Source organism: Formica exsecta, unplaced genomic scaffold (genome assembly GCF_003651465.1).
Source record: "Formica exsecta isolate Colony F162 unplaced genomic scaffold, ASM365146v1 scaffold13, whole genome shotgun sequence".
NCBI classification, from domain to species: Eukaryota; Metazoa; Arthropoda; class Insecta; order Hymenoptera; family Formicidae; genus Formica; species Formica exsecta.
Window position 1 is genome coordinate 694,947 of NW_021848632.1, and position 13,668 is coordinate 708,614.

Consider the following 13,668-nt stretch of genomic DNA (forward strand, 5'->3'; position numbering starts at 1 on the left):
CCCCTAGGATATAGGTTTGGGTTAGGTTATATCTTCCGGAAGTGGAGCCCCCCCCCGTAGGGGGGGCAGAACCCACTGTGTCCACGCATATATTTTACAACGCGAAGCGAAGTCCATCCAACAATTATTGTATGGATGGGAAAGTGTATGCGTGGACACAGTGGGTTCCGCCCCACCCCCCTACGGTGGGGGCTCCACTTCCGGAAGATATAACCTAACCCAAACCTATATCCCAGGAGTGAATTATTACTAATAAAAATGCATCCCTCGGACATGGGTTGGATTTTCACGTTTGGTTGGATTTTTGCGTTTCTCTTTGATTTACGAGTTCGACCGCCATTTTTAAGTTTCATATTCGTGTTCAGGAGGCAAAAATACATAAGAATTGGGTATTCTTAGGGCCACCGCACAAGTTCTTCCGTAACGCGTTACGTTACGTTAAGTACTAACCGTAAACTTAGATTCGTCCGTAACCTTAAACTTCAGTCAACGCACAGAGAAAAACGTAACGTAACAAAAGCATACTACGTTACGTTTTTCTCTGTGCGTTGACTGAAGTTTAAGGTTACGGACGAATCTAAGTTTACGGTTAGTACTTAACGTAACGTAATGCGTTACGGAAGAGCTTGTGCGGTTGCCCTTACCCATTATTTCATATAGGTGGGTTTTCCGAAGGTTTACCAATACTATTTCTAGTAACATTGCAAAATAAACTTGGTATACTTATCAAGATCTCTTCTATCTGTTATCTTTAGGGACAGCAAGATCGACACTCGATCTTGAAAAATGTAAACTTATTCAACAGCAATTGGTGCTAATTATACATGCGCATAAATGCCTACGCCGCGAAAGTGTAGCGAATGGTGAGATGAGACAGTGTACCATTTCGGAATGTAAGATGAGGAAAAACGTCTTGAATCACATGAAGAGTTGTCAAGCTGGCAAGAATTGCACTGTGCCAGACTGTAGTATGTCCAGGCAGATTATCAATCATTGGAAACATTGTAATCGAAGTGATTGTCCAGTTTGTTCGCCGGTAAAACAAGCGTGTAACAACAGATCTAATTCTGCGCAAGGTAATTTAGAAAAATTTTGTTTATAAAGATGACATTTCGTGCGCGATAATTCTTTACTTATCTGTATTATATATTTTTTTATTAGCTCCTGCATTTCAACCAAATAATCTGCCAAATCCGAGTCTATCCGAGATGAGAAGGGCTTTTGATGCTTTACAGATTCAATGTCCGACGACAACACCGGGACTCTTACCCGGCCAAGTACCGACCACCGGATCCACGTCCGCCGCGGTGGCGGCCGCTGCCAATATACAGCAGTCCAACAACATGCTGCAAACATTGTTGGGACTAAACGAGTCCGGACAAATCGGCGTAATCGGCGGAGAGAATAGTTTAGCTAATTTGCAGCTTCCAGGTGGTCTTCAGTCTGGTCAAGTCACAGCGACACCAATGCAAGGAACAAAGGAATGGCATATGTTTGTCACTCCAGATCTCAGGAATCATCTCGTTCGTAAACTGTTAGTAAGAGCTTTATTACATAATACATATGTTTGTTTGCAGTTTTTCTCCTAGTAAATAATAACACAATCGTTGTTTATTTTCTCAGGGTCCAAGCAATATTTCAAACTCCTGATCCTCAAGCTATGCTCGATAAAAGAATGCACGATTTAGTCACATATGCGAGAAAAGTGGAAGGCGATATGTATGAAATGGCTAACTCGCGGTCGGAATATTACAATTTGCTGGCCGAGAAAATCTATAATATTCAGAAAGAACTTGGTAAGTAGCACAATTTTAATGACTGAAAGTTTTTTAAATCTTTTGGTAATTAATTATTAAAAACTATTTTCAAATTTTTTTCATTATTCTTAAAATCATATTACTGTTCTTTTTAATTTGAAATATTTATGTTTTGAACATGAATTTGAATTTAGCGGTTTATTAAGAGACAAACGCGGATGGGGAGAGGAATGTTCAACGACGGCGAAGCGAGGTGACGCGGGGTAACTAGAGTTCACGAAAATCGCCGACATTGCCTCTCTCAGGCTTCCCTCTGGTTATACAAGAGTAGCCATTTTTATATGGATAAAATATATAGGTTAAGTAAAAAAAAGAAATATATATAACATCAATAACGCGTAATTTTTTATTTTTATATAAAAATATTATAAGAGAATAGTAAAATATACACCTGATATTTTTCATTGTTTTATCTTTATATTGTACGTTTACTATCACATTTTAGGCCCTATCCAGATAGATTTGCAGTCGCATAAATGCATAAAGAAATTGATTGGTCCATAAGCAAATGCATAAAGAAATAGACTAACCAATTTTCTTATGCATGTGTTGCGATTATGCAAATCTATTTGATAGGCTTTTATATCGAGAAACGACAAGTCGAATTCTGCGGCACCCAGTATGACAGATATTTTGCCCACATATAAATGGCTGCACTTGCATCACATTTCATACGATAAATGAATAAAGAATTTTGATGACAATGGAACATAATAACAATATATATGCAACAATTATAACATTATCTTGATTTATGAACGAGGTATCTGATAATGTTATCAGTATCACAAAATAAAAAAGCACAAAATACATATAATCTTGACTATAAAAGGCTCTTTAAATGTTTTCACCCCAATTGCGACTAAAAAGTTATATTGTGTGTCAACTTCAAGTCGGTTAATTACAAAAATAATTGTCATGCGCATCTTGTTTATCTATCGCAATCCCAATGCTGCTATTAAATCTTATGGATTGATAGTTGCAACGAATCGAGATGAAACATATAAGCGTCCTGCATTATCTGCTCATTATTGGAAAAAACATCCTGAATGTTTAGGAGGTATGATAAAAATATTAATGAATTATATAAAAAAATAACATTGTAAATGTTCTTTAAATATTATATAGTTTAGAATACAAAGAGATAAAATCATATTCAATGAAAAAAAAGGAAATAATATTTTTGTGACATTTTTAATTTAAAAAAACTTGTAAAATATACTAGGTATTGACATGGAACCTTAAAACATATATAAATGGAAGGGGACTGCCTTTGTTTCCCGATAGAAAAACACTATATATATACGAAGATTCAAGATGGCGACGAAATGGTCCAAGTTATTCCATTCGGCAAACCTGGCCACATACGGAACATTTTTCGTGACCACTTTCAATCTAGGTAGATAACTCTCCTTACGCTTCCTTCATGGATCCATTTTAGAAAAAAATGACACAAATTGTCAAATAACCATCTGTCAAATGTCAAAATTATCGCAAGTGTAATTCGTGAAATATATATAATTTAATACGATTTATTAATGGCAGCGATTGACAAAGTTAAAATTATTGTGGTAGGCGATTCAGGTAAATATAAGAAAAATATGTAATATTATACTTTATTATTTTTTGTCAGAACATTTTCGATATTTGTAAATATAATACTTTATTTTAATAAAAAATGACACAAACTTTGCGCTAATTATTATAATAAAAATCTCTTGTTATTGATATTGCATACTAATTAATATATCAAAATTATAATTTTAAAGTGTTTAGGTTATATATAACTGTTATATTATATTGCATTATAAACATTAGTTGTCATTGATGTTATTTTTATGAAAGAATATATGATTTGATTAATGATGTTTGCATTATTGCAGGTGTTGGTAAAACATCATTGACACATTTAATATGCCAACAGCAACCTATTGGCAATCCTTCCTGGACTGTAGGTTGTTCAGTGGAAGTAAAACTACACGAATACAAAGAAGGAACACCCAATCAGAGAAGATACTTTATCGAACTATGGGATATCGGTGGCAGCCAAAATCACAAAAACACAAGATCTGTATTTTATAATCCCACAAATGGTACATACATATTTTATAGCAGTTAAATATTATGTTATATCTAATTTAAACACATAATTGTGACATGATTGCAAATATATGTCATTTACAACTAGGCATAATATTAGTACACGATTTAACAAATCGTAAATCACAGCAGAATCTTCAGAAATGGCTAGAGGAAGTCTTAAGTAAAGATGGGACCTCATTAAAGTCCAAGTCATTTGAGGACTTTGATCCTGAGAAATTTGTAGGCTCAACACAGGTGATAAAAACTTTTCAAATTGCTAATTATATATAATTAATTGTGCGTGTGTTTATGATAAATATATAGACAACATTTATTAATCTAGATTCCAATCTTAGTTGTTGGTACAAAGTTTGATTTAATCTCAGAATCCAATTTTGTAAAACCCAATGTACACAGACGTTCTGCAACCATTGCAGAAGAATGTGGTGCCGATGAAATATTTTTGGTAAATATTATTCACTTGATAAACTCACTGAACATGCTTGACTCATTTATTTTAACAGGACTGTCGCCAGATAAGATCTTTAGCAGCAGGCTCCAGTTCATCTGTGAAACTTAGCAGATTCTTTGATAAAGTTATTGAAAGACGTTACTATTCCTCCAGAGAAGCAATTAGTCCTGACAAACGAAGGCCGCCACTCTATACTTCCTCGCTGTATCCAAAGTTTTATCATAATGACTAAATATGGAAAGAATATAATATCTCGAGGAAAATATTTTTATTCCATGTTACATAGAATAATTAGTTCTTGTGACATGAGAGATTGTAGGATTGCCTGGATTAAGTATTGCAAGGCTGTTGATCTCGCACTTCTTATCCACATTCCTAATCTTCCCATGGAAGCATTTTGCCAGATGTGCTGAAAAATGACTGTGAACAGCATAGATAAAAATATATTAGATTCATAATATTTTTCATCTATATTGTAAAAATATCATGTTATATGCACAATTATTTTATAATGTAACATAATAAATGTATATAATCTATCCAATATGTGAAAGTGCGTTTGTTATTAAATTATTTTATGTCAACTATATCCAAAAAAATTATTTCTTATATATTCTATTATGTATGCTATTCCTCCCTTTTTTTCTTAAATTTATTCATATCTTGTGTGAGTCTGTAAAAACTTTTTAACAGAATAAAACATATTCGTGCAAAAGATGAGATTAAAATAATTGCAATTTGATTTGAGAAAAAGTAAAAACTTTCTCGCGCTTAGCTGGCAATGGATTAACAAGATTGCGATTAGAGCATATCTAGTTATTTTGTGGTAACTTCTTGAAACCCTTTTCGTCATATGACGCCGCGCGGCAAACGATCTTTCAAAACGTACGTCCTCACCTATCTCACCATAGGTGAGATAGGTGTACGCGACATCCACACATATATTTGGATTGACAAGTGCAACGGTCTTTTTTTTTTCTGTACATGTATCTTGTGAATTATAATAAAATCTTGTCACACGATCCTTGTCATAAAATCGAGACACACCTTTCTAGTTTTCCACGTGAGTGAGTTAAATTTGGAATATACATCATGTCAAATATCTAGTGTCAAGGTTATCGTATCTATGTTCCATTAATGGCACGTCAGATAATGTTAATGATTGTTTATACGTTAATCTCTTTAATCGATGACTGTTCTAATTCGATTTTTGCTATTAAACGATCAATCTTAGATCATAAATGTGATAGATAAATCATAATTTTTAATAAAGATGGGCTTTTGCTTTCCAGGTAATATTCTGCAGTCATGACTTACTATCTTGTAAAGAGGTGTATTAGCGTGAATTATTTCTCCCATATGCTGACTCGTGTTCAACCAGTATTTTGTATCCAAAAATGTGGCTACGCTCACAATATAGATATAAATTTAAGTGATGGACCAGTTAGTATTTTGAAGCAAAAAATAACGAGAGGCGAGTTGATGAACGACACACATCAGATGAAAGTAGTAAAGATTCTGCAGAGAATTTATCAAGAGGTACACAATTACAAGCCACAACAATTAAATTTATTGGAAAAATGGTTTGGTGGAAAAAGGAAAGATGTGCCGAAAGGATTGTACATTCATGGAGCAGTGGGTGGAGGTAAAACAATGTTGATGGATCTATTTTACAATTGTTGCCAGGTATCTCTCGGATTGCTATTTCCACAAGTATTGCGCATGAGAAGCTAAGATAAAATGTCTTAATCATTTGATAATAATAAATTTTTTTTTTTCATATAGAATATATCTGTAAATAAAATTGAAAAAGAAAGAATATAACAGTTGTAGATAAATAGATATAGCAAATAGATATCAAAATAAAATATCACAGGAAGAATTTTAAACAGTTTAAAAAATTGAAATAAATAAAGAGATACAAAAAAATTATATAATATGCAATATGTAATAAATAATTAAATGTGTGTAGTTGTATATAATATATTCAATTATATAATATATATAATTATATAATAATTATATAAATAAATGGAGGAAATCATGGCTTTCCATGTGCAGTATGGAACAAAAGTGTAATATTTTGTAATGTTAATATAATTTATCTAAAGAAAAACATTTTATTTCAGATTGAGAACAAGAAAAGAGTTCATTTTCATTCCTTCATGTTGGATGTACATAGTAGAGTGCATAAAGTGAAAAAGACGATTGTACGAGATACTACAAGTACCAAACCGCAACCTTTTGATCCAATACCTCCAATTGCATCCAGTATCGCTGAAGAGACTTGGCTATTATGCTTTGATGAATTTCAGGTTGATATTCACATGTCATTTTCAAGAAAAGAAGCACCAATTGTGAAATACATCAATAAAAGCAATTATATTGCAGGTGACGGATATCGCGGACGCTATGATATTGAAACGGCTATTCACAGAACTTTTTGATAATGGCATTATAGTAGTCGCGACTAGTAACAGATCGCCCGATGATTTATACAAGAATGGACTACAACGGGGAAACTTTGTGCCATTTATAAAAGTGCTGAAGGATCATTGTTACATTAGCAACTTGGATTCTGGAATAGATTACAGATTGAAATCAGGGCCTGGAAACAAAAAACTATACTTCATGTATGTGAAAATCATTAAATTGTCATTGTATAATAATCGTCTATATATATATATCTATATATATCTTCACCATATTTAACGAGCCGTGTAAATTAAAAGAAAAGGCAAGGATGCGACAAATGATGTGGACAAAGTTTTCAAATATTTATGCTCTATGGAGAACGATGTTATACGACCACGAACAATTTGCATAAGAGGACGAAATGTCACTTTCCAGAAAACCTGCGGGCAGGTGTTGGATTCCACATTTGAAGAATTGTGTGATAGAGTGAGATGGATATTTTTTGCTCATAAAGCTAATTGTATGCTAGACGAAATGTATTATAGATGAAAGTTGTATAATACGGCTATTATCTCTGCACAGCCTCTTGGAGCAAGTGATTATTTGGAATTGAGTCAAGTGTTTCATACAATCATAATAAGAGATATACCCCAATTGAATCTACGACTTAAGTCTCAAGCCAGGCGATTTATTACTCTTATTGATACACTGTATGATAATAGGGTAAAGAACATTTCTATGTACAAATTACAACTCTTGATATTTGATTTGATCTGGCAGTTTGAGACACATTTAACTATGTGATTAATATTAGAGAAGATAAACGACATTATTAGCCGCCTTAATAGATTAATACGAAACTAACAGAAGTTTGTAATAACTTGCAGGTACGGGTAGTTATGTCGGCGGCTGTACCACATACACAATTATTTTTACCAGAAAGTGAGTCCGAATATACTGACGAGAAAAGAATGTTGATGGACGACTTGAAGATATCACATGGCTCGGTAAATATTCTAAACAAAAATAGCGAATTTTTATTAGATTATTTGCTAATTATGTTAATTTTACATTCAGGAAGATCACAAAGCAAATATCTTTACTGGTGAAGAAGAACTCTTTGCATTCGAGCGCACCGTATCACGTTTGGCTGAGATGCAAACTTCACAGTATTGGGAACAATGGGAATATCATAGATAATAATAATTTTAACTAGTGCAAGTAGATTTATATAGTTCTATATGAATTCATTTATACTTGTAACATTTTGACAATAGAATTTTGATAAGATAATTTCACAAACCAAATTATTTACACTTTGTCAAATGTGCAGTTTGCTTAGAGTGTAATTTTCATGCTTGGTCAATATTTTATTTTATTTAAATTGTATTTTGGAAAGAAAAGTTTGTTTTCGAAATCTGACATTAAATTATATGATTATTTATGAATAGTAAACCTTAATTTTAGGACTAAAATAAATATGTATGTTTGTATCTATGTATATATGTAAATTTTCAATAATATGAAATGTTATTTAGTTGGCTTATGTGTTAGTTACTCACTCCTATGTAGCACTGGTAGCATACGTATCTCGAAGATTATTGATTTTTTAGTTTGCAAAAATTTTCTATCATATAGTGATATTGTATATTTAGACATCGACAATCGGTCAGATTAGAATTCAATTGTGACACAATAAAAGAGAAAAAATGAGTTTTTTTATATACATATTTTGGATTATTTTTTCAAATATTATTTCTTGTAATAAAGATACAAATTAAATTTTTTTCCTGGAAGTCGATAGATATAACTAAGTATTAAATAAAAAAACTCTTATATGCTATTATCTTATGCACTGTTTTGAAGCCCGATTGTGTTATCTCTAACCCTATAAATATAACATGTGACAAGCTTGTGTATACTTTATACTGCGAATGTATAGCTTCATCTTATTTCTATAATTCTTATCATCTCATAATTACGTAATATATAACTATCTTAGTTCGAAAAATAAGTTCTGGCAGAAAACAGATTAATGTTTTTCACGTTTGTTTACAAATTTGTATTAACGGTTTTGTGTTTATTTTGAATAGGCATGAACAGACATAGATAGGATAAACAGAGGTGGCAAATATAAAATCACATTATTCAGCAGCTTACAGTAGTTCGTACATTTATTTTAAATTTTTCTTTTGAAATTATGGACAATTCTCCGATAATCCCTGAAGTGGCCGATTCAGTTAAACGTAAGTAACGCAATATGTAATTTTAACGCTACATCATATATATTACCAAATGGATATTTTTTTATATATAAAACTCTAAATACATGGCTCGGTAAATATTCTAAACAAAAATAGCGAATTTTTATTAGATTATTTGCTAATTATGTTAATTTTACATTCAGGAAGATCACAAAGCAAATATCTTTACTGGTGAAGAAGAACTCTTTGCATTCGAGCGCACCGTATCACGTTTGGCTGAGATGCAAACTTCACAGTATTGGGAACAATGGGAATATCATAGATAATAATAATTTTAACTAGTGCAAGTAGATTTATATAGTTCTATATGAATTCATTTATACTTGTAACATTTTGACAATAGAATTTTGATAAGATAATTTCACAAACCAAATTATTTACACTTTGTCAAATGTGCAGTTTGCTTAGAGTGTAATTTTCATGCTTGGTCAATATTTTATTTTATTTAAATTGTATTTTGGAAAGAAAAGTTTGTTTTCGAAATCTGACATTAAATTATATGATTATTTATGAATAGTAAACCTTAATTTTAGGACTAAAATAAATATGTATGTTTGTATCTATGTATATATGTAAATTTTCAATAATATGAAATGTTATTTAGTTGGCTTATGTGTTAGTTACTCACTCCTATGTAGCACTGGTAGCATACGTATCTCGAAGATTATTGATTTTTTAGTTTGCAAAAATTTTCTATCATATAGTGATATTGTATATTTAGACATCGACAATCGGTCAGATTAGAATTCAATTGTGACACAATAAAAGAGAAAAAATGAGTTTTTTTATATACATATTTTGGATTATTTTTTCAAATATTATTTCTTGTAATAAAGATACAAATTAAATTTTTTTCCTGGAAGTCGATACATATAACTAAGTATTAAATAAAAAAACTCTTATATGCTATTATCTTATGCACTGTTTTGAAGCCCGATTGTGTTATCTCTAACCCTATAAATATAACATGTGACAAGCTTGTGTATACTTTATACTGCGAATGTATAGCTTCATCTTATTTCTATAATTCTTATCATCTCATAATTACGTAATATATAACTATCTTAGTTCGAAAAATAAGTTCTGGCAGAAAACAGATTAATGTTTTTCACGTTTGTTTACAAATTTGTATTAACGGTTTTGTGTTTATTTTGAATAGGCATGAACAGACATAGATAGGATAAACAGAGGTGGCAAATATAAAATCACATTATTCAGCAGCTTACAGTAGTTTGTACATTTAATTTAAATTTTTCTTTTGAAATTATGGACAATTCTCCGATAATCCCTGAAGTGGCCGATTCAGTTAAACGTAAGTAACGCAATATGTAATTTTAACGCTACATCATATATATTACCAAATGGATATTTTTTTATATATAAAACTTTAAATTTGCACATTCTTTTAGCTTGGTTAAAATTCTTGGAAGTGTACATTAATGAGCCAGCAATAAACAAAAGTGTGCGTCAGATACGTTACTTAGCTAGCACGTTAACAGGGGACAATAGAATAGCTTGGTTATTAAAAGTGATAAGTTTCATTGATTTGACCTCTTTGAGCGGTGATGATACAAGCAACAATGTGGAGAATCTATGTAAAAAGGTACATTAAAAAGGTAAAATTATTTTTTAATATAAATAATTGATTAATGATTAATATTACAGGCTGCAACAATTGTAGAGGAGCTTCCATTTGAATGGGGTAAGCTGCTTCACCCAGCGGGTATTTGCGTTTATCCCTCTAGAGTAAAGGATGTACTGGTCAATTTAAAGAAACTAAAAAAGTCGGGTACGATTAAGATCGCTAGCGGTAAGAAAACATTTTTTTTCTGAGCCAATGTGAATGTAACAATGGCCGTGTTCCAAAATTCACGGCCAGTACTGAAAATCTATAGTTCAGGTAACGTATATTATAGATTTCCAGTATTGGCAGTGAATTTTGGAACACGACCAATATTGTCTAATTGTGGCTTTTATATCAGTGGCTGCTGGATTTCCTTCTGGACAATATCCTTTAGAGACTCGGCTGCAGGAAGTGCGTTGTGCCATAGAATATGGAGCACAGGAAATAGATGTTGCGATTGACCGATCATTAGTCTTGAATCATGAATGGATAGAACTATATAATGAACTGGTTGCTATTCGTAATGCTTGTAACGAGAAGGATAAAAAAATATGTTTAAAAGTTATACTATCAACAGGAGAACTATTTAGCTTGAAAAATGTGTACAAAGCGTCCATGATAGCTATGTTTGCTGGCGCTAATTTTATTAAGACATCTACAGGAAAAGAGGATATTAATGCAACTTTGCCTGTGGGTATTGTCATGTGTAGAGCGATAAAGGAATATGAGAGACTGACCTCTGCAAAGGTAATGCAATTTGGTTCTGTTGGGAATCATAGCTCTATAATACATCTTTTGTTTATAGGTTGGCTTTAAACCTGCTGGAGGCATAAAAACTGCACAAGAAGCTCTCGAATGGATGGTTTTGATCAAGGAAGAATTAGGGTCAGATTGGTTGACAAATTGCCGTTTCAGGATTGGTGCATCTAGTTTGCTGAATGATATTATCGATGATATTAATGTAACATATAGCACAGGTGCAACAACTGGTGCAACAACCGGTGCAACAAACGGTATTACACAAACCGAAGATTCTAAGAACGAAAATAAAGAAAAAACTGAAAAAAAATCTAGATCTAAAAAAGATGGTTAGATCAGGCTAGAACAATTGAAAGAAATATTTTTATATTATTTTTATATACGATTTGAAATGATTCTTGGATTGTATTAATCTGAATTAATAAATTTAAATAGCTTTCATCTTATATTACATTAAGAACCATACTTTAAGATCCATACAACAATAACGGTAGTAAAAACAAAATAACTAGTCATTTATTCGATATCTTTTGTCAACAACAGGGCACAGCTAATTGATTTTATTACTTTGTCCTTTCCATTCAATTGTAATTTCTCTTGCTTAGATACTTTACAGCTGATCCAATTATTTCTTAGTCCATGAATATATCTGAAAACATGAGAGAATTCATTATTTTAATTAGCTTGAAAAATTTCACATTTAAATTTAATCAGCATTGTATATGCTGAATATATCCCAACAAAAAAAAAAAGAAAATTCATATATAAAAGATTATCTATAAAAAAATTTTTCACAGATCTTATTAATATATCTTATGAGCTTTAACATACATTTATTATATATATAAATAATAAAAATAAGTTTGTTATTTTTAAAAAGCAATTATTCATGGTTAGCATGAATATATAATACAATTAAAACAGATTCTCTCAAATGGCAAGATAAAACGCTGCATCCAAATAATTGATATCGCGACGCCCATGTGTCTAAATATACCTATCAGCAAATAGATTCTGCATAATCAACATACTTAGTACATCGTTCCAGGCACGTAAATATAAACATCTGTCTCAAATGTCTCTTTAAGATTATTTGAATTTTATTCAGTCATTTCTTTTTGTTTTAATAAATGATCATATATAAGTCAATGTAGCAAAATCGAGATGCAAAAGTTGCAGATCACAAAGCGCTTAGATTTAAAAAAATCTATTATTTGCATAAATGTCATTATAGATTTACAAACAAGAAAAATATTTTATATTAAGACATATATCTAATTATGAATAATGCAGTTATAATCAGATGCAGAAAAAGTAAAACGAAGATTATGATGCAAAAATTCTCCATTCTTATTCTAAAGTTTTATCATAACAACGTTTTCTAATCATTTATCTAATAACATTTAAAGTCTCGATTATTGAAAAATCTATAATCGAGAAGGACATTTGAATTATGCGATATAGAACTTTTCTTTCTCTCCATGACTTTATTATCGGCTTAGGATTAATTCAATTTGCGATTTCGCCTCTGCTGGGCGGAGACGGGCATTCGCTACCGGAAATCGAGGCTCAAATCCAATATAGATCGATCAATAAATAGATCTCGAGCCGGCACGAGAGTCGCGTCACAGAGTCGGCTGCTCTGTAGTATTTGCAGCTTACAAGCCTACCGCATTTTGCCTTCTGGCAAAGCTTATCGTGACACCATTTCGGCCGCATTACGCCGGGCAACGGCCGGGGCGGGCCCCCGTTGTCTCCGTTCTTCCGTCGTCAGAGCTTTATTTTGCTTTAGTCGTCGCTTGGCTTGCCGATTCCAGTTGCCGTTTCGCGGATTTCGGCCACATCGTAGCAGCGGATGCAGTGAGTCCTCCGCATCCTCTCTGCGCCACGCGCAGCAGTTAATCAACCACCACCCCCCCGACTCGCTTGGGAAATTTATATCCTCGCTATATAAGCTTGGCTCGGCAAGTAATATACGATACTACCACCTCCCTCGTCCTCCCTATAATCGTATATCGCCACTTCCGGGTATATAACGCAAATTCGTGGGCCTGCGAGATGCTGTTGAGAATAAAGCGGAAGGGGAGAAATCGCGGTCCATCTCCTATACTTCCCCTGCCATAAAAGGTCTTACACCGGCAAATTTCTCTCAATAAACTTGCAAAAAATATGATTTATTAAAAAATGAAGTTGTTATATGTATAAAAGTTAAATATTTATAAAAAATTATATATA

At 32.3% G+C, this 13,668-nt stretch overlaps 4 protein-coding genes across 11 annotated transcripts in view; all 4 read left to right on the forward strand.

The window, feature by feature from the left end:
• LOC115245780 (CREB-binding protein-like) overlaps positions 1 to 13,668 on the forward strand; it is a 100,011-nt gene that overhangs the window by 2,250 nt on the left and 84,093 nt on the right. For 2 of the 6 annotated variants that reach the window (XM_029824263.1, XM_029824267.1), the window contains 4 exons: positions 756 to 1,076; positions 1,162 to 1,534; positions 1,624 to 1,796; positions 1,952 to 2,643. The exons of 3 other annotated variants lie outside the window; for them this stretch is intronic. In XM_029824263.1, the coding sequence (XP_029680123.1) occupies positions 756 to 1,076; positions 1,162 to 1,534; positions 1,624 to 1,796; positions 1,952 to 1,962 (878 nt within the window). In that variant the 3' untranslated portion in view covers positions 1,963 to 2,643. Of the gene's footprint in view, positions 1 to 755; positions 1,077 to 1,161; positions 1,535 to 1,623; positions 1,797 to 1,951; positions 2,644 to 13,668 lie in introns of those variants that run through there. One more of the 6 variants, XM_029824264.1, reaches the window with a different exon arrangement.
• LOC115245786 (rab-like protein 3) lies at positions 3,123 to 4,918 on the forward strand. Its single transcript, XM_029824274.1, has 5 exons — positions 3,123 to 3,401; positions 3,701 to 3,910; positions 4,006 to 4,154; positions 4,243 to 4,365; positions 4,424 to 4,918. Exons 1-5 carry the CDS (start codon positions 3,356 to 3,358, stop codon positions 4,601 to 4,603), a joined length of 708 nt encoding a protein of 235 aa, XP_029680134.1. The 5' UTR covers positions 3,123 to 3,355; the 3' UTR covers positions 4,604 to 4,918.
• On the forward strand, positions 5,259 to 8,323 carry LOC115245779 (putative ATPase N2B). 2 transcript variants are annotated; one of them, XM_029824260.1, is made up of 8 exons: positions 5,259 to 5,438; positions 5,664 to 6,057; positions 6,501 to 6,686; positions 6,763 to 7,004; positions 7,104 to 7,272; positions 7,369 to 7,509; positions 7,674 to 7,793; positions 7,864 to 8,323. In XM_029824260.1, the coding sequence occupies exons 2-8, from the start codon at positions 5,680 to 5,682 to the stop codon at positions 7,984 to 7,986; spliced, it is 1,359 nt and encodes a 452-aa protein (XP_029680120.1). In that variant the 5' UTR covers positions 5,259 to 5,438; positions 5,664 to 5,679; the 3' UTR covers positions 7,987 to 8,323. The 2 variants fall into 2 exon arrangements, with proteins under 2 accessions (XP_029680120.1, XP_029680119.1); XM_029824259.1 differs by having other exon boundaries at positions 5,260 to 5,434.
• Positions 8,620 to 11,879, forward strand: LOC115245784 (deoxyribose-phosphate aldolase). 2 transcript variants are annotated; one of them, XM_029824272.1, is made up of 6 exons: positions 8,620 to 8,768; positions 8,880 to 9,032; positions 10,460 to 10,653; positions 10,716 to 10,860; positions 11,033 to 11,421; positions 11,480 to 11,879. In XM_029824272.1, the coding sequence occupies exons 2-6, from the start codon at positions 8,987 to 8,989 to the stop codon at positions 11,765 to 11,767; spliced, it is 1,062 nt and encodes a 353-aa protein (XP_029680132.1). In that variant the 5' UTR covers positions 8,620 to 8,768; positions 8,880 to 8,986; the 3' UTR covers positions 11,768 to 11,879. The 2 variants fall into 2 exon arrangements, with proteins under 2 accessions (XP_029680132.1, XP_029680131.1); XM_029824271.1 differs by lacking the exons at positions 8,620 to 8,768; positions 8,880 to 9,032 and adding an exon at positions 9,950 to 10,362.

Excerpts from the sequence above, each read along its gene's own strand:
- LOC115245786 (XM_029824274.1), top strand. The coding sequence starts at position 3,356 with ATGGCAGCGATTGACAAAGTTAAAATTATTGTGGTAGGCGATTCAG. Across the intron at positions 3,402-3,700 it reads TATTGTGGTAGGCGATTCAG|GTGTTGGTAAAACATCATTG; the intron begins GTAAATATAAGA and ends GCATTATTGCAG. Across the intron at positions 3,911-4,005 it reads ATTTTATAATCCCACAAATG|GCATAATATTAGTACACGAT; the intron begins GTACATACATAT and ends ATTTACAACTAG.
- LOC115245779 (XM_029824260.1), top strand. The coding sequence starts at position 5,680 with ATGACTTACTATCTTGTAAAGAGGTGTATTAGCGTGAATTATTTCTCC. Across the intron at positions 6,687-6,762 it reads TATGCTTTGATGAATTTCAG|GTGACGGATATCGCGGACGC; the intron begins GTTGATATTCAC and ends ATTATATTGCAG. Across the intron at positions 7,273-7,368 it reads TTGAAGAATTGTGTGATAGA|CCTCTTGGAGCAAGTGATTA; the intron begins GTGAGATGGATA and ends ATCTCTGCACAG.
- LOC115245784 (XM_029824272.1), top strand. The coding sequence starts at position 8,987 with ATGGACAATTCTCCGATAATCCCTGAAGTGGCCGATTCAGTTAAAC. Across the intron at positions 9,033-10,459 it reads AGTGGCCGATTCAGTTAAAC|CTTGGTTAAAATTCTTGGAA; the intron begins GTAAGTAACGCA and ends ACATTCTTTTAG. Across the intron at positions 10,861-11,032 it reads TACGATTAAGATCGCTAGCG|TGGCTGCTGGATTTCCTTCT; the intron begins GTAAGAAAACAT and ends CTTTTATATCAG.